Source organism: Tachypleus tridentatus, chromosome 8 (assembly GCF_004210375.1).
Source record: "Tachypleus tridentatus isolate NWPU-2018 chromosome 8, ASM421037v1, whole genome shotgun sequence".
NCBI lineage: Eukaryota > Metazoa > Arthropoda > Merostomata > Xiphosura > Limulidae > Tachypleus > Tachypleus tridentatus.
In genome coordinates this window covers 119,810,721-119,831,070 of record NC_134832.1, presented here as the reverse complement: position 1 = coordinate 119,831,070, position 20,350 = coordinate 119,810,721, and the positions used below count along the sequence as shown (strand labels likewise).

Sequence of the window (20,350 nt, the reverse complement as noted above, 5' to 3'; positions counted from 1 at the left end):
AGATATACCAATATGTGCTTTTTATGAAGTGTGTGGTATTAAAACTGGAATGTGATTTAATGGAAAAGTCTTTATCTTACAAAACGATTTTAATAAAACATTTCAAATTGTATGTTAATACATTTGTAATACAATTTTGAAGCAAGATACAGAATTTTCTGCATGTCTTAAGTAGCTTTAACACCGTACTACCCAAACTTTTGGAGTGGCTCTTAGCTTGTTAAAATAATCTTATCAGTACTGGCTTTTACAAAACTGTAAATTTCAAATAAAGCTTCATCAGAATCAAGATTTGTTTTTCTGTTAAGACTCACTATTTTTTATTCATATCTTCATAAATGAATAAAATATTACATAGTAATGCATTGAAACTTGCACACACACACACACACACATTTATTATTATTAATTTATATTTTCTATTCTAGGTTATTATGTGAAAAGAAAAGCTTCAAATTACCAGTTGGGTTGTCCTTTACATTAGAATATTTTGTCACATCTGTTTGATAACCATAAAGACCAATCTATATTGTGCATGAAACTGGGAAACTGGTTAGTGTTGTGATTTGTAAGTGTTATTGTTAATACATTTGCAATAAGAATGTTGTTTCCCTTGCAAGTATTATGGCTACATTATTAAAAAAAACCTATTTAATTACTATGCTAGGAAAGAATAATTGTTTATTTAAAATGTTTCTTATCTGCGATTTGTGGTATTTAGTATCTTTGTATAATAGATATACATTTAAAGTATAGCAGTTGGAGATATAAAAATGTTCTGTTATTCATTAATAGTTAACATGCTCTATTTCGGGTTAATTGTTTGTGACTCAACAACTTTGGCTTCAATAAATACAGCCTAGTTTTGTTTCTTCTCATTAAATAAAGTTCTAACTTGTAACATGTTTATCAGTTTCAGTTAAAGTTTAGTAACTGCAAAATAATCTTTTTGGTATATCATCCTGGTTAATATGCTTTTTAATGAAATATCTTATGGTTAATAAAAGCTGTAATAAACTAGATATTTCTGTTTATTTTGTAATAACAATAATGAAATTATTACAAATTGCTCATTTACTACCTTAAATTTGTATCATATTTATGAGGCAGACTGTCCTTATCTCTATAAACATTTTCTTTTAAAAGTATATGCAAAGGGCAAACAGTGTTTATTTTTATTATTCACTTTTGCATTTATTTTATAATAATAAAAGATTCTCAATTTTTAAACTGCTAGTACTTCTTGACACTATTTTGTGTATTGTTAAATGAAAACAATATTCTGTGATTCTCTCGTCCTTACGTACTGAGTTAATGTTTTAATACATACACTGAAGGTGTCGAGAGAGTGATCAATCTACAATGTGTATAAGAAACCACTTTTCTTGAGTGGCATTGCAGTAACTAGTTTATTTTGTAATAATCTGCTCTAAAGTGGAAAATTGTTGATGGAAGAAATTTAAAGGAAATCATTTTGAAACTGCTATGAAAAAATCTTGACATGTGTTTGTGAGATCAGTGAAATGCACGTTTTGAGCATAACCATGATTGAAAAATGTTTGAGAATGTATGTAACTTTATAATAAATCATACTCAATTTGTAACACAAAAAGATGTTTTTCTATACCAACTAAATTTCATAGCATGAAGTGTAAAATAACTTATCAAAGTTAAGCATGACTGCTTTCATTTTGATAATGAATTTAGAAGCAGGCTTAACAACACCTTCAGCTCGCCCATGTCTTACCGCTGCTGGTCTGTTTTGGTCGATCCATTTCCGTTTCTTGATGTCATTCTCGATTGGGGCTTATCTGGTCCTGTCCCACAGTTGGTCGTTGGAGACGACTTCCGGCCATCATGTTCCTGAGACATCTGTTGATAAATGTCTGGAGCTTGTGGGTGTTGGTCCGGGTTACCCGCCAGGTTTCTGAGCTGTAAAGTAGGACCGACTTGACGTTGGTGTTGAAGATCCAGATCTTGTTGTGGAGTGAGAGGGATGTTGATCTCCAGATGGGCTGCAGAGTATTGAAGGTGTGTTGGACTTTGTTTATTTGGCACTTGATGTCCTCATCTGCCCCCCATCTTTGCTGACGACGCATTCTAGGTAGACAAACTTGTCGACTTCCTTGATGCCTTCTTGATGTAGTCGCACTGGGTCTTGCTGGCTGTTGTTTACCCTCATGACCTCCGTCTTCCTGATGTTGATTTGGAGTCTGCAACCTGGCTCAGTTTCTCCTGCACATCTTGTTGTTTGTGGGAGAGAAGGCAGATGTCATCTGCAAAGTCCAGATCTTCCAGTTCTCCTGCCTGCCGTGGCCTGCCGCATTATTCAGTCAACCACCAGCAGGAAGATCGTCAGTGCCAGTTTGCATGGAGAAGGCTTCTGTCATGGATGACTTGGCAGGTGGAGTCTTCATCCAGTTGTTGGATGATGGTGATGAACTTTGGTGGAAAGCCATAGTGGTGCATCAGTCTCCAGATGATGTTTCTTTCAACACTATCTGAAAGTTAACGAAGACTCAGTACAGAGGGCTCTGCCATTCCAGGGACTATTCGATGATGATGCTCAATGTGGCGATGTGGTCTGTGCATGATCTATCTTGCTGGAAGCCTGCCTGTTCATCTCGAAGTGTCTGGGCCAGTGCTGTCTTCAGTCTCTCTAGGCTGATTCTTGCCAGTACTTTCCCTGGTATGGACAGCTGCATGATACCTCTCCAGTTGGTGCAGGAGGACAGGTCCTCTTTCTTTGGCAGCTTCACAAAGTGGCCTTTCTTCCAGTCTTCTGGCACTCTTTCTTGCTCCCAGATCTTGTGTAGGAGTGTGTGCAGCATGTCAGTTGAGGTCTGGATGTCTGCCTTCAGCACTTCAGGTGATATACCATAGGGGCCTGACTTGAGAGACTTGATGGCCTTGGTGATCTCATTCTTGGTAGGGGGGCCAGTGTTGATATCGAGGAGTTCAGTGGGTGGTGGGATAGATGGTGCTGGTCTGTTGAGTGTTTCCTTAAAGTGTTCCTCCCATCTTGCTCTCTTGTCCTCTTCCCCTGTGGTGTTACAGCCATTCTGGTCTTTACTGGGGCAGCTGGGTTTGCTGTTGATAATGAATTACTGTAGCTTTTTGTTGGATTAAAACCCTTAACTCATGCTTCTGCATAGGTAATGGGGTTGTTTTTGAGAAGACCAAGACATGTTTCATCTATTTATGGTTTGACTGATATCCATTGACTTTTCTTTCTTCATTTTACTTTGTGTTTGACTTCCAAAGATTTCTGTATTAATGTAAAAAACCAAAAAACTAAAAGAATGGAAACCTTCCACTAGGTAAAGACTCAATAATTACAAGTACAATTTTATTTTTGTACTCATAACTTAAGTATTACTAATTTAAACAACACTTAGGTTTTTGACCATATATAGATGTGTGTGTGTGTATATATAGTCAAAACATTCTCTTGTTTCTCCTTTCGTTAATTCAATCATGACCGGAGATGTCAGTCTGAAATAAATTTTCAATAAGTATATCATTGCGTATCCTGAGAATTACTGTTATTTATGTATAAAGAAAATCATTTCTGAAAATGTATATTTACAATTTATTAGGAGCAAATAAAGTCTAATTCTTTACAAAATGTTGTCTTTTTCTTTCTTAATTTTAATAGTAAAAAAACAAAACCAGGAAATATCAGACATCAGTTATGTTGTGAATATCGACAATGGCCTGGACTGACATATAGCTGAGAAGATGAGATAACCAAGCTAAAATAATATTGAAATTGAAAGTTCTATAAATAGTTAAAGAAGCAAAATTGAAGATGTGTGGTCTTTATAAACTAATCCATTTTTGAATTCTTCAGCAAAATTCAAAAACTGTTTATATTATGGCAATAAAAATAATAGCATTACAGTGAAAGTAAAACATCTAGATTCTAGAATGAAGCATACTATTAATGTTTGGGCTGCATTTCAGTAACATGTCTTTGATCTGCACCACAGTGATACTACCCTGCCTGCTAACAAAAACAAATTCTGTTACATGTCATTTCCTCAGCACAAGGCTTACCAAGCAGCAAATAATAAATATTTTAATTGCAAAGAGACCAATGAGCACACAAAAAGCATATTGGTAAATTGGATGGTGACAAAAATATAAGTGTAAAGCCAAGATCTCGCATACAAAACACTAATGCATTGTAGAACTTGTTTTTTGTAATGTTTTGTACCATTAATAACTCAGTCTAGTCTAGTTTTCTTAATTATTTTCATTACTATGTATGTTAATTTCCAACTTAACATTTACTTGTGTTTTAAAACTTTGGATATTGAAAGAATTAAATAGTGTACTATGGATTGTTCCCCCACTTCTGTCAGAATACTTTTTCAGGCTAAACTGTATCATCAGGGGTCTATTAATAGTAGCTTATTAAATACTTTATGCAGGGAAGTTTAACATAACTGATTTTAGCACATTGTGAAGGAAAGTGGCAGGCACAATAAAAGGGGTTTTAACCTTCTAATTCCACTGGAATGGTCTGGGAAACAATACACAAAGGACTGACTGGTAGAACAAAACATCTTTATGTACATACTTATAGCTTGAAAGCTTTATCCAATGAAGCTGCTGAAAAACAAGGAAAACGTATCCAAAGGCAATTAAAGAGAAAGATACTATGATGGAAATAAAAACCTCAGTGCATAGACATTTAGATTCAAAATGTTGTATTTATACACAAGTAAAAAATGTGCCTCAAAATAGGTGGTATGGGTAATAAAACTTTTATTAAAATAATGAACAATGTTTTGACCTTTCTAGGTTATCTGCAAGTTAACAAAGAAAGTTTGCAACTGACTGTTGCTGGGTGCATGTCTTAGGTACATATGGGATTGTAAGTGGCACATTGTAGGTAGTTAGATGTTAGGTTATTAATTTAACTTAAAGGTATTTCTTTATATTAATTTAACTTGGGTTTTAGTTGTTGTATACGTAGGGCTGAGTGTTTTCTTTGGTTATGTTGTGTTTATTTGATTTACAGTGTTCAAAAACCAGTTCTAGCCAACATTTTTGTGATACAGATTGAATCTCAAGCAATGAATTCAGTTTCACATACCATTATACTGGTACAGATATGTTGATGATACAATTGCTGGATTCAAATCTACAGAACACATGCTTAGTTTTTTCAACCACATTGATTTTATACACCCCAACGTTAAGTTCACCCATAAACAGGAAAAATACTAACCAAATAGCATTTCTCAAGATCACAAGAACCAATACACAATTCAAAACAGAAATTCACAGAAAAATTACTCATACTGGACTATACATTCCTGGGACTCAGCACATGAAACACAACATATTAAGAAACCAAATAAGCACAGCTACAAAACTGAGCTCACGCAATAAAATTAATGATGAAATCAACAAAATAAAACAATACTTCATCAACAAATTTCCTCATAAAACCATTGAAAAAGTAAAATGAACAAACAAGACCAACAACAAACTGCAAAATCTTGCATGGCTGCATACCATATATTCCATCAGACATTAGGATAAAACTTATAACAAAACACGACATTTCAATAAACACCAAATTTATTCAAAAAGCAGGTAAAGTCAAAACTATGCTGACAAACACAACACCAACATAATTTATAAAATACAATGCAACAACTTCTATATTTCAGAAAGGAACAGAAAAATGGAAATACCTTCACACATTTTTGAACACTGCAAATCAAATAAACACAACATAACCATAGAAAACACCAGATACTAAGTAGGGAAATAAATATAAACAAACACAAAAATCAAAGAAATCTACTTATACAGCAAATTAAACCAATATTAAAAACACCTTTATACCTACACTAATTAATAACCTAACATCTAACTGCAATGCCCCCTACAATCCTGTACACATTTACATTCTCATCCCTAAGACATGTCCAGCAATGGTCAGTTGCAAACTCTGTTTCTTTTAACCTGAAGATGACCTAACAAGGTTGAAACATTTTCTACTTTATTTTAAGAAATGTGTTAATACCCATACCAGCCATCTTGAAATACATTTTTACTTCAAGTGGTTTTTTTTGTCATCATGATTTATAAGCAAGTAAATTATTTATGAGGAACGTCAGTGTTTGACAAGCTAGTATGTTATTTAAAGCAATTAATGACATTTTTGTAAGTGTATATGTTAAACATTTGTAAAGGTAGTGAAGTATAATATAAATTTAAAGACTTACCACTGTTCAAAAGCCAGTCAAAAAAAGAAATGATCTGTAATGTACTCTGCCCCACCCTCAAATGTTTTCCAAAACTGTAGATTTGGCATGATTCATGTCACGTAGTACATTTGTTACAATGTTTATATTTCTAAAATTAACTAAATGTACACAATTTCTGGCTGGTAACATAAGTTTACAGACTTTTCACAAAGGCTAAACAAATTATATAGCAATAAGATGAATAGAAAGTAAGTGGATTTCTTCTTACTTTGGTAGAAGTTGATTTTTAATGTTTTGAATCTAGTTGGACAATTAATTGAGTAGCAAGAAATAATTTTAAGAATTTAAATGTACCAATAGTACATAATAAGTTTCATCTATTTGTTCTATTCATAAACTGGCAAGAACCCTCATATCAGTATTCTGAATGATCAAAATTCAGCATCCATGGTACTAACTTTAAATCTACACAAAATTTTGTTGCATTTTGTGCTAAACTACTTAAGGGCTAGTTGCACTAGTTATCCCTAATTCTGAGGTCATAGACCAGAAGGAAAGCACCATATTAACCTGCTAAATTGTGGGCTATTCTAATCAAAGAGTAGGATTTTCCCACAAAAATCTTTAGTACTGTATAGAATTATGAACTTTATTTTTGACCTTACCACCAGTCTGTGTAGTAAATCTGAAAGACTATAAAGCAATTAAAAGGGAAAATCACTCTTCATTAATGGATAGAAAATTACCAACATTGAAGTCTTAAATGTTTTAAAAACTTAAAGCTTGTGATGGAAATATTTATATGGATTCAACATCAGGAATATTTAAGGAGTGATAATTTATCATTCAAAAATAATTTTACTAGCAGGCAAGTACAAAATTTTTTTACAGTTGTAAATATGTATGAATCTACTACAAACATGTCAAAAAAGTGTGAACTGGATAAAAGAGAGGGGAAACAGATTACATACATTAACTTTGCAAGTATTAGAGTCAATCTTAAATCATGGTTATCATTTTATGTACATATTGTAAATGATCTATGTAATGCAATAAATTTTCAACAAGAGTTTTTAACATTCTGTAGTTCAGTTAGGGAATATTAAACACAGTTGTAAAATAACACCAATCCATATTTATTATTTCAATGTTCCACTTAAAGTTAAAAAGAATTATTATGCTCAAAATACCAAAGAACTTTTACAAACATCTCATTATTGAATAAAATACAACCTAAACTGTTGCAGACCTGCTTAGGTCCCAAGAAACATGACCTATCAAAGTTAATTGTAGGAATCACTTGCCTTAATCTTTATATAGTCCTTGAAATGTTAATTTTAGTAAATTTGCTGTCTCAAATATGTTCTGAGCTGTTAGCAGTAGAGATCCATGGCTGGATTTGTCTTCCTCAGGCAAGAATGATCCAAATTCTTAAAAATAAAAAATAATTCTGTAAATACTTCAAGAAGGTAAAACACTGACTATATCAAAATGGTATGGAACTTTTATTATACATATCTATTTATATACAAACACTTTCACAACTGACCTTAAAATTGCTAGCATTTAATTTTCTCAGTCTAGAAATAAAAAGATAACCTTATCTATCAAGAAGTAGCGAACAATGGTAGGACACAATGTCTGTACAGGTTGAGCAATAACAGTGCAAACATGCCTGGGTTTTAATCATGAGTATTCTCTGAGAACAGTTCAGTAGTTCAGATCATTTTAATCAGCGTGATCACATATCAGTATTTAAACTGGTCAAAACTTACTCATCCCTTGCTATTGTACATGCTGTGAGTATGGAAAAACTTTTGTATGCAGTACACACTGTTTCTTCAGTCTATAAAATGCCAGGTTTTAGAAGTTTAATTTCACCACAAAGAAAGATGCCACAGCTGATGCAAGAAAGCAAAGATCAGGTAATCGGGATGCTAATGACAGGGATGACACCAGCCAGAATCGTGGCACACTTTGGGGTGCACCTTCATACATGTACACACACGGCAAGGGTGCGTACAAATTGTTTGAATGAGAACAATGTGAATGTTCTGGAGTGGCCTCCATATTCACCAGATACAAATCCCATTGAGCATCTCTGAGACATTCTGGATCAATGTGTCAATCATCAGGATCCTCCCCAGCTCTCGCTGAACTATGTGCAGCACTTCTGGCTGAGTGGGACATCATCCCCCAGAGGCAGATTGACAATCTGGTAACATCTATGCCACGCCGGATACAGGGTCTTCAGGCACGAATGGAGGATATACCCATTATTAGTGTTCTGGATGTTAAAATACTGATTAAACTGTTTGTACGCAGTTTCTAATCAAATATAAATATTGTGCAGTGCAAAGTCAAGATGATTTCATAATATGTACATTCAAAACTTATGTTTAACCTAGCATATTAAAATTGTTTAACTGTACGTATGTTATTGTGTTTTTAATGCCTGTCAGTTTATATATGTACACACACACAAGTAATAAAAAGACATTCTGTTTATATAAAATTATGTAAGTATGGCAATGGTAAAAATAATGCAGACAAGAATACTGGAATGGAACAGCTGCATGACTTTCAATATTAACATTTAATGTCACACTGCAAAATGCACCAGTTTGTACAATGTCACAAATTACAACTCCTAGTGTAAATAAAGAAGTGTGAGAAGCAAAAATAAACACAAACAATGAGTAGAGTAAATGATCCACATTATGCAGGGAAGAATGAGCTTGATAATAAATCTGATAAAAACTGGAAAGTCTACATGTTACTAAAGAACTTCAAAAAGAAAACTAGCTGAATGCCAAGATACAAAATATGCAATGGACTGACCAACAACAACAATGACCAAGACCATCCATTTTTGAAATATCAGGTAAAATAAGACACACCATGTAATAAAAATAATATTATTGTAATATTCCCAATATAATATAGATATTTTTCAGTAAAATTAAATCTAAAGGTAATGGTAAGTATTTTAGCTACCTTTTTCTTTTTACAGCCATAAATGCCTAGTATTGATGTTTTTCTGTTTGGCTAGGACAATTTGGTTAAAGAAGACAAAATATTGAAATGAAATGTCTGAATCTAATGAAAATGTTTTTGGCTCTGCTAGAAGATCATAAAACGTTTTGATTGCTTTTTCTTTCATGTAAAAAATAAACAAACTATAACTCATTTCAAAATGTTACCAAAAAGATTCATCAAGTACAAGGCATACTCCATGTTAAAAGATGCATTTATCATTTAGACACAGATATTTCGTCCATTATGCCTGCAATTGTTTCATAACAAAGCTTATTTCTAGTACAATAGTGTCAAAGTGCACTCATAGCCTTGTAGTTACATTCAATATTATATTAAATAAATTTATTATTGATGTATAAAAAACTAGGCATTAAAATTTAATTTTCAATTCATTTTATACAAGTGTTAATTTTAAATTTAAAATGAAATATGTAAATAAATTTTCAATGTTCATCTGTGTCATGTAATGTATCGACTCTGAATTATCCTTTTTAGATTTTCTATCTGCCCAAATAGGGCGAGTGTAAAGCTACTTAGAAACAAACTATAGATAGCAAAAGGCCAGTATATAATAAATGAACATTGGCTACTCAGTTTGCCAAGTTATTGATAAAGTTGTCAAACTCATCATATAAGCCTCTTCCCTTTAATGGAAATACAGTCAGTTAACCTCAGAATCTTTTCTGTGATTGCTGTTGTTCAACTCTGAGCAAGTAACAGTTTTTAAACTGTTTGAAGCTAAGTTAGAAAGACAGTTAAATTACAGTAGTTTTAGGGCATTCCATTATATTAATCTAGTATGCTGTTTATATTCTAAAATCCACATGTGAAAGCTATATGAATTTTTATTTTATTAAATGACTTAACAAAAAAAATAACAGTTACTACAACACCAAATATAAGTACCAAATTTCTTGTTTTTTAATACTTTTCATTTATTATCATATACCAGTAAAGACCTGCAAAACATATACTATCACATTAATGTTTTACTGCAATAGTATTTCTTTATGTACAAGGTCTTTAGAAAAATTAATCACACTCTAATGTATCATCTGTTAGGCCTTTCACTCACATATCATTTAACTTCAACTTTTCTCTGACCAATTTTTTTGCATGACTGTACTTTTTCTCTCTTTCTGTTCCCACTTGTCAGATCACCAATTATTTATACATCCATCACTTAAATTTTCTAGAAATCTCTCTTGCCTCAATAGTAATGAATTGCACACAACATTTGATAGCCTTGACATCAACGTATTAGAAACATGAAATAAATAAATTAATACTGCTTACACTAAACAGTCTTTTATCTGACACCAATCATAAAAACTAACATTACAATAAAATAATCATAAAAGCAGTGTTCTAAAGTTAACTAAAGAAATGGTATAATAATAAAAGATGAAATTCTATTCAAATATTAAACTTTTGACAGACAACGTGAGTTAGGCAGCAACATAGGGATTTTATTCTCCATGTAAAGTCAAGACAGCTCGGCCTGATATGTGATAATTTACAAATCATGTGCTATGTCCACTTCCATTCCTACCTTGTTTAATTCATATTCTGAAGTTCAATAGCAATACATGTTTTTCCTTACATTATTTTACAATTATACATTTATGATTTGAAATTCATTAACTGATAAACATTTCTAATTTGATGCATGTATGTATTTCTCATCTGACTCCTACCTGATATGAATCATAATAAGAATCAAATTTTACTCTTTTAATTAAATTATCAGTTGTTATAGTGTGTTCTTTTGAAGAATAACAATAGTTTAGGCAACAAACAACAAACGTTATAGACAATTTATTTGTGTGATGTGAATTTAGGTTAATAAGATAGACTTCTATTACCAACAGAAGTATGCATCCATATATGACAGAAGTACACAATAGAGCTAAACCATTACTATCGGTTTTGACATTCATATTAACTGAAATTACAACCTAGCCATCTATAAAATAGTTAAATCAAATACTGGTCACTGTTACTTGATCTATATAATGTACCCTAAACATTTTAATTTGACCCTAGAAGTTTATTTTTTGCTGATAACTTGGTCTCACTAACTAATTTATTATTCAACTTTTTGTATAGACTTCATCATTTTCACCAACCATAACCATTAAGCATACATATTGCATCTTTTAATGTAGTAAGCATATCTTTATGAAACCCATTAAGCTTTTATTGAATAAGGATTCTCCACTCAACAAATCTGATTTTACAGTTACATACTTCACTAAAGTTATGTCTGTAAAGTTATAATTAGCAGGAGTGCAAAGTGATTTTTCATGTTATAATTAAAAATACTTTTTCCATACATACAGTTTTAAAACTTCAGTTGCATAACCTCTAGAACCTCCTAAATGAATATTGAAAGATTTTATCAGTAAAACTTATCTTATTTGTACCTTTTGTGCTATAATACTATATGGACTCATGATCATTAACACAAAATAAATCTAAATTACCCTTTCTTCTTTCTATAACAACTCCAGATTGTAACAAAACATTACACTTATTTATCTTAAACAGTCTCAAGTTATAATAGTCTATATCTATTTTTTTATTTAATTTGATTGTTTTATTAACATTTTATTAAACTCGTGTAACAAGCTGTAAGAAAAATGGTGAACTGCATGCATAGATCAAGCTACAGTGTAGAATTATGTAACATAGATGCAGCTTGCATCCTGACCTCACTGAGAAATTGAACTTTTGTTCATTTATTTTTTTGTTTAAGTTTCTAATTTTGATATTTTAATTAATAAGTAAAAAGTATAAACAAAAAATGACATGCAATATTTACATCTTGCCTCCAGTTTGTTTGCTCTTGGACTCCAATGAAATTCAACCCTGCTTTTTTGTAACACAATAATAAAGCATGTTTATTTTCCATATGCAATTAACAACACAAAACAATAGCATATACAATTCATGCAATGTCTTGTAACTTTATAAGTTACCTGGCTTTCTAATTAAGGTATGAGTGCTTTAAAATAATTCATTTACCTGACTAATGTGAACTCAGAAATAGTGAACCTGCATGCAAAAAAAACCAACAAAATCTGCTGTCAAAATGTGTCAGCCTCATACATAAATCAGTGAATCAAAATCTTCACTTTCTGTTGGAGTTGATAGGAGTGTGTGTCCAACAGGTTTGATTTTCTGGTTTATATCTCCATATATCAGGACTGAAGGATATAAAATATCATACTATGCCATAGTAGTATTCAAAGTATAAATGTTTAGTTTAAGTTAAGCTCATAACAGCATACCAGAGTGATGAGAAAACTGGAAATGAGCAATTCAGAGCAAAAAAGTGCAACATGATACAGATAAGATTAAGAAATTATTTAAATATTTCCTTTTAAAACTAACAACTTAAAACTTACATAATGTTAAAGATTGATTTATTAATCAGGTTTTGATGTCAGTTTTACTGGCATACATTGATAATAAAGCAGCTTAATTAACTTTAAATGTAACTCTGTAAAACATTACGACACACACACACACACTTTGACTTACCCTTGTACAAATGGTTAATTAACTTTGTTCGTCTGATAAATAATGCCTGAAAGCTTATTAGCCTATGATACAGTCAAAAGAACTGTATATCAGAGGAACCATTCATACATTCTTTAATAATATTAAGAGATTTATGTTGAAAAGTATGTCAGCAAGAAAAACACACAGAAGCAAAGTAATAAAAGTAACTTATCAACCTGGTTAAATATCACTTTCCAAGTGTAGCCAGAAGTTTTTCATCAGGATCAGCTTGAACAAAAACAAACTCTTCCTTCATCGCATCCCCTTCTTTCCAGCAGCTTTTACTACAAGAACTTATTAAAACTGTCCCAAACTCCACAGCAGGACCTTAAAGAGACATACAAAAATATTTTATAACACAAAATAATTAGGTTAGCATATCCCTGTAACTATACACACACATGTACATACATGCATGTGTATTTTATCAAAGGTAGAACATTTTACACCAGTTCTTTGAAAAAAAACAAACAACATTAAACAATTATTTTACATTTTCATTTACTAATAGCCTAAATCTAAACAAAACACTCAAGAGCTCATTTGTTTAAAGTAAAGCACAAGTTACATAATAAGCTATCTGTTCACTGCCCACTACGGGTATTGAAATCTGGTCTGTAGTGTTGTAAGTCTGCAAAAATACTGCTGTGCCACTGGGGAACTGTTGAACAACAAAACCTATCTTGTATCATGTTTAATTTTCTCCTGTTTCATTTTACTTTCTCAACAACAAAAATATTAATAAGATCAATTCATTAAAAAGTATAGATTAATATAAAATATAATAATTATAAAATAATTGCACAGCACAAAACAATTAATATTTTTTAAATATTTAAATCTTATTTTCTTGATGTCCAGGCAGAAAAATTATCAATAGGTATAGCAATAACCATTTAATGAGATTAATCTCTCACCAAGAGTAACAAATACACTATGTGTTAAATAAATCTCAAAATATGTTTCTCTCTTTAATTTTTTTGCTCATCTATTAAAATTTCAAGACAAAAATGCCACATAGGAATAAGCTAACAGTTACATACCATCTACATTAAAATTCTTCAGTTTTAAATGCTGAATCAATGACGGCATTAATTGAAGTTCAAAGACCCGCTGGCTCCCACATGACTGACATGGCAAAGGCTGTTTAATTCCACTAGAAGGTTCAGTTACATAAAGAGGGTCACCTTCCCAACAGTATCTATAGAATATTACAAAAACAAAACAAAAAACAATAAAAAAATAAAAAAAAAAAACAAAACAAAATGGATATTTTTTAAAGCCAATACCCACTTGGATTTGTTTTCTAAAATTGTGCAATGTACTAAAGAACAGTATTCCTCCATTATTTTTAAGTTGAAATTTCTGCTCCAACTGTTTCTTCAACACATCTTATATTCTGGCATCATCATTTACTGCTGTTAGAACACCAGAATTAAAAAAAAAGAACCACAACAATGAATAATAAACATAACATTAAACACAGATAGATAAGGATACCTCAAACTTTATTTTATTATTCCATAGTGAATATAGCATATACTCACAGTAATTACAAATTTAAATTATAATAAATTCCATGTCATCATCACCATTTCAAATCGACTCATCTCAATATGCCACTAGCCATGCAAAGGCCAGTCAGCTGTTACAACTGTTCTGCACACTATACATAGGCATGTTGGTTTTTCCTACAATGCAAGTTTTTTTAAGTTTACATAAAGTAATTGGAGGACTATCTGCACTAGCCATCCACAACTTATCAAGTGTAAGACTAGAGAGAAAGTAGCTAGTCATCACCACCCACTACTAACTCTTGGACTACTCTTTTATAATAGTAGGGAGGTTGACCATCACATTATAATGCTCCCATGGTTGAAAGAGCAAGCATGTTTGGTGTGAGAGGGATTCTAACCCACAGCCCTTATATTACGAGTCAAGTGCTCAAACCACTTAGCCTTGCCAGATCCATCTGGCTATTTGATGTTTCCACCAATAGAAATCAAACCCCTGATTTTAGCATCATAAATCTGAAGACTTATAGCTCTCCCACTGGGAAATAAATGTGAAGTCAAGAAATATACTCTGCACTATATGTGGGTATCTACAAGAAAAAAATTCTAACTTATTACATAACTAATTTCAGAGTTTCTCATAAGCATTCAGCTTATTATATATCAATGTTTATGTCTATTTGTGACAAAACTTTTCCAACATCCCAATCATTGATTAACAAGAAATTTCAGGAGTTCTTGGGAATGACTGGAAGTCATTGACTTGGGAAGTAAAATATCTTTACTGTATTAATTTTTCTATTTTTTAGAGTTAGATAACCAGTTAAATTTTTCTTGATGGCTACATACTTTCAAGGCATGATGGTGAGTAAAACAAAATAGCTAATTAATGAATGAATATTTGCTATGAATTTATTATCACTACTATAAATGTAATTTCCAGTTTGGCTGCCAATTTTGATTTCATTCCTTGAAAGTCAGTCACCTAATCCTTTTTTGGCCACACCTTTTTTCACACTGAAGGTGTTTTTGATTAGATATCATGGCTTTGCCAATGCACAACAAGTAAGAAAGCTACACCCAACAGTAATTGTTAGCTTTGAGAGTGCAACCATATTCTTCAGAACAGACCTCTACTTTATAGACTTTTTAAAAATATATGGTGGTAGTTTTCCTCTGTAAAACAGTGTTATAGTTTTGTTTATAGTAAATGCCATGGAATTTAGAACAACACTGTCTTGTCATCACCCCCATGCATTTGGTACAGCTGTATCTGGCATTTTTATATGCAAAAACGGCTTGTTTGGGTTGAGAAAATATTTTACATAGAAGAGCGAACAACGTTTCGACCTTCTTCGGTCATCGTCAGGTTCACGATATTTTACATAGAAGAGCGAACAACGTTTCGACCTTCTGTGTAAAATATTTTCTCAACCCAAACGAGCCGTTTTTGCATATAAATTTCTCAACAAGTGGGTTTCTCGACATCACTGATTGTATCTGGCATTGTTATTTATACTAATTGATTAAGCTAATATCTTGTGACATTAAATGCTTTCTAATTAGGGCAATTTCATAAAATTTAGCACATTTGTCTGAAATGTTGGCAATGAATAACTATCCACCAGTATGATTCCTTTGAAAACTGGAACCAAAAACTCTACCTTGTACACTGAGATCTTTTCCATTGATGCAGCATTTTTTGTTTAATTTGTTTTTGTTTCATCTTGAGTTAAAATAACAAATTATAAAATTAGTCAGAGGTTGGGATTTGCTGTTTCTAATCCAGTCCTTCCTTATGATTTTACTTATTTTACTATATAACTTCATTAAAATGTAATTATTTTCACTAAAACATATATATAATAATTGAAATATGACTGCATATAACAAAATACTAGTTCATATAAAACACACCCAAGACAGGGAAGATTGAAAATAAGTTTTATATTACTGTTTACATAACACAAGTACAAGTTCACAGCATCCAAGCAAATTATGTAATATTAGCTGGGCATGACTGAAAGGTCAGCATAATACAAAATGTATATGTAAATATATACCGTTACAAGACTTAAGCTACTTAACTAGACATTTGTATTTTTGTGTTATAATACATAGTCATTCTAGCACAAAAAAGCATAATTTGTATTTATTTCATAATTTTTTATGATGGTCATGAGGTTGGTCAAGTGATAGACTAGTTTATAAAAATAAATAAATTATCTTTAATTTTATATTTCCCTAATTCTATCTTTAACTACTACAATTTAAATCACACATTTTATCCACAATCAACACTTCTCGATACAAATGCACAATTATTTAATTTTTTCAGTTAATTTGTCCATTAGTTATTTAAACATTTATAAATAATTTTTTTTTCCAAATAAAACAGCTAATTCTTAAATATTGCTTATGTCTATTAACAACAACAAAAAGATTACCGAATGATCTGTTCTGGACATCTGGCAAATCTATTCATGAATTTATAGAAAACCTTGTCACCATGCTTAACTTGGCTTTTCTCATAACCTTCAGAATTTGTCTTTTTCTCAACTGCACTAATGAATAATAAAATATTATTAGCAGGATGAAATAAATGTTAGTGTCATGATAAGAAATACAGACCACCATAAATTGTTTATAAAATATGAACAGTTTCTGCTTCACTAACCTTTTAATTTAGAGATTAGTCCACAAACTGAATTTTTATTGTTCCAAATCAATTTATTATCATTATTCAGTTATAGGACAAGAGATTCAAATCAATTTTAAAAAACTCAAAAAATATATATAACAAAACATTGAAGTTTTTAAGTCGTATATAGTATAATTTTAATAAAATACATGTAATCAGATTCAAATTTTTCTGGACATGCAAAAGTCCATCATCTTTAAAAATTAAACTGCCATAGCACATGACTTTAATGGCAATTTCTCACTAAAATTACTGGCTAGTTTTGAGTCCTTGAAGCTTTCTCTCATCATCAATATTATAAATATTTGTTTTAAAAAGAACAAAGATCAAAAATATAAATAAACCACAGTTTAAAAAGAAAATAACCTTTTCTTTCAAGGTACATCTCCTTTCATCACGAGTTCACTAATGATTCCCTACAGGAAGTTTTATATTTTAAAAGTGCTGAGGTCATATAATATTTTTAACATAATTTTTTTTGGCTGTATCTTATAAATAATTTAAAATAATTTATCAACCTAAAACTGTCAGAGTATTCAAGAGAAGATGCTCTGTTTTATTTCTGTTACTTAAATTACCTTTTCTTGTGAATACTGTAAAAAACGTTTTCTTCCTGCTGATATTTCTTGTGTTTTTGATAAAGTTCTTGAAACATGCCTGATTCAGGTGGCTCTTCTATAACACATATATAATAAGGTTCAAAGACAGGCACAACATATGGTGGAATATTATGGTTTCTTCTTTCACCTAACACAGACTTAAGTTGTTCCCCACTTTGTTCAGGAACTGGTCTGTCTTCAACAATCACATTGGTTTGACCTGCAAGAAACTTGCATTCTCCACTAACACACTTTTCTAAGTGATCCTCCTGAATTCCAGGTTCTTCTAATTGATTCTTATCCTCTTTTGGGTCTAATATCACTTCAAGATTAGTATTTTTCTCATCATCTTCAGGTTCTTCATTAGAAATGTGGAGATATGATGTTTCTTTTAACAAACCTGCAGCAGAAGCTTCACCCCAGTCATCCTCTTGTTCCAGCCATATATCAGTGGATGCTGTATAAACACTGTGTCCATCAGAGTTTTCTGCTGTTTGTTTGTCCTCCTCCTGACACCGTATTACTTTCCAACTGAATGATAAGAATATTAATATTTCTTTCTGTTTATTAGAAACTGGGTTAAGAATCAGTTTAACTTTACACTATTTCTTTTAAATCTTTAACAGTTCGATAGTAAGTCAGCAATATAAAAATAACTTAAAAAGTAAATTGAGAGTGCACTCAAAAAGAGTTGCAAAATGTTTTTAGATACATCATAAAGCTATGTCTGCAATCAGTTTTACACCAGCTATGCAGCTCAAAGTACTGGTTACAAATTTCAGCAACAAAAAAAGGTCAACATTTGTGATTTCCATAGACAAACATAACTTTTATCTAAAGATGCACATTTTTTGAATAAGTCAACTGATGCAAAAGTAGCTTTATTTTACAATATTCTAATTAGAAAACAAAAACTTAAAATGTCTATTAAATGGAAAATAACAGCAATTAATAAAATGCAAAATACAGAAATAAAATAAATACAGTAAACATAGATGATGGTACACTTTGTGAAACAATTGAAAATCCACATATATAGACACTTGTGCGTATGTATTCATTTGATATTATCAATAGTAAATAAATTTTATCTGCTTTATAATAATTTTTCCTTAATTATTTATTTTACCAAGGGACATTATATTTATGAAGTGTGTGTAATGCTGTAGGAAACTATAAATCTAAAAAGGTTGCTTGATAAATATAAAAAAACTCCAGAAATTAGGTTATAGAAATAAACAGGTAGACCTTTTAGAAGTGCTCACTCAGGCGAGATGTTACAGGGAATTAGTTAAAAGGCCAAAGGCTGAAATAAACAATTAGCATGGATATGCTTAGAGCAACAGATGGGTTGGTTGAGCCTCTAGGATAACAGAGATGATTAATCAGCATTACGATTAAATCACTTGATGTCATAAAAAAATACAAATAGTGTTTCTGATTATTATTATTTCAAATTATTCCAAATGTTCAGCAAAATTAGAAGTAGATAGAATAATGTCAGGAAAATAATCAACTAATCAAAATTTGTGTTTCCTATTATTTCAACTATCCAAAAATTGAAATATTCCTATTACTAATTTTTCATGATTTTATTAATTCAAATTTTTCAGTTGAATCAATTAGTGTCATGACTCAGAAAAATACATTCCTAATTGAAATTAGGGCTTCTGATCATTGGTATTTTTGACTAAAATTTATTCAAGTAATCATAATATTACCATTATATTATTTATTGTTAAGCACAAAGCTACATAATGAACTCTTTGTGTTCTTCCCACCAGCAGTATTGAAACCCATTTTTTAGCAATTTAAGCCCACAATCCTCAGATTACAAGCTGAGTACCCTAACCAACTTGTCATTCTGGACTTGCTGACTTTTAATTTCACAAATGGAGAAGAAGATCGGTCAAACATTCATATATTTTAATAGACTTTTTCCTAGTTAAAAAGTAATTATATTAAGTAATGGAGAGCACAATAAGAATTTAAAAACTGAATTAGTCCAATTGGAAAGCAATAATGAATAGCAGTCATTTACCTTTCACATTTGCTCCAGCATAATGGATTGGTACAACAAAATACGTAAAGTGTCCTGTGATACTTAGAACTTCCTATAGGGCAATATACCTGGATGGCCAGAGCCATGCAGTGACCACATAATGGACATTGTAAAGTTACAGTATCTGGGCTAATAACAGATGGCATCCAATTCTGAAATGATTATCATAAAATGATAATGATATTTTCAATCATAGTTGTCTGTTTAATAGCTTGTTTTGAATAAATTCCAGTAAAACTAAGTTAAATATCTATATAAATGTATATTGTAGATTAGTGTGTCACTTTAAAAACAAACTTAAAACACACAACAGGCTATCAGTTTTGTAATTTCAGTATGTATAATTTTTCTATATTTAGTTTTATAAGTTTTCATAAACACAAAAACTAATTTCAAATGCTGTATAAAATGTTTTATTTAAAATAGTAATAATTTTCATGCACTGTACATTAAAATTTAAAAACTTACCTGCATTCAAGTATTATTTTATGTAACATCTGTTGTTATCTGATTTTAATACATTTCTTGTACAAAAACTAAAGAATAAAAATGCATAACACTTTAAATACTGCAAAAAGGATAGATCTGTTTTACAATTACTTTCAACTTTTTCTGAAACTTTTGTAAATTGTCTCTAA

At 31.1% G+C, this 20,350-nt stretch overlaps 1 protein-coding gene and 1 pseudogene across 3 annotated transcripts in view; one reads left to right on the top strand and one right to left on the bottom strand.

The window, feature by feature from the left end:
- Nucleotides 1-3,628, top strand: part of LOC143223345 (NPC intracellular cholesterol transporter 1-like) — a 66,768-nt pseudogene extending 63,140 nt beyond the window's left edge. The window contains exon 26 of the transcript XR_013012855.1: nt 429-3,628. The product of XR_013012855.1 is annotated as an NPC intracellular cholesterol transporter 1-like (transcript). The remainder of the gene's footprint in view (nt 1-428) is intronic.
- Nucleotides 3,629-7,345: 3,717 nt separating this feature from the next.
- Nucleotides 7,346-20,350, bottom strand: part of trus (programmed cell death 2 like trus) — a 30,620-nt gene continuing 17,615 nt past the window's right edge. For both annotated transcript variants that reach the window (XM_076451219.1, XM_076451220.1), the window contains exons 3-8: nt 19,692-19,864; nt 17,630-18,181; nt 16,798-16,914; nt 13,880-14,037; nt 13,013-13,163; nt 7,346-7,660 (exon numbers count right to left, since the gene is read on the bottom strand). In XM_076451219.1, the coding sequence (XP_076307334.1) occupies nt 13,024-13,163; nt 13,880-14,037; nt 16,798-16,914; nt 17,630-18,181; nt 19,692-19,864 (1,140 nt within the window). In that variant the 3' untranslated portion in view covers nt 7,346-7,660; nt 13,013-13,023. The remainder of the gene's footprint in view (nt 7,661-13,012; nt 13,164-13,879; nt 14,038-16,797; nt 16,915-17,629; nt 18,182-19,691; nt 19,865-20,350) is intronic.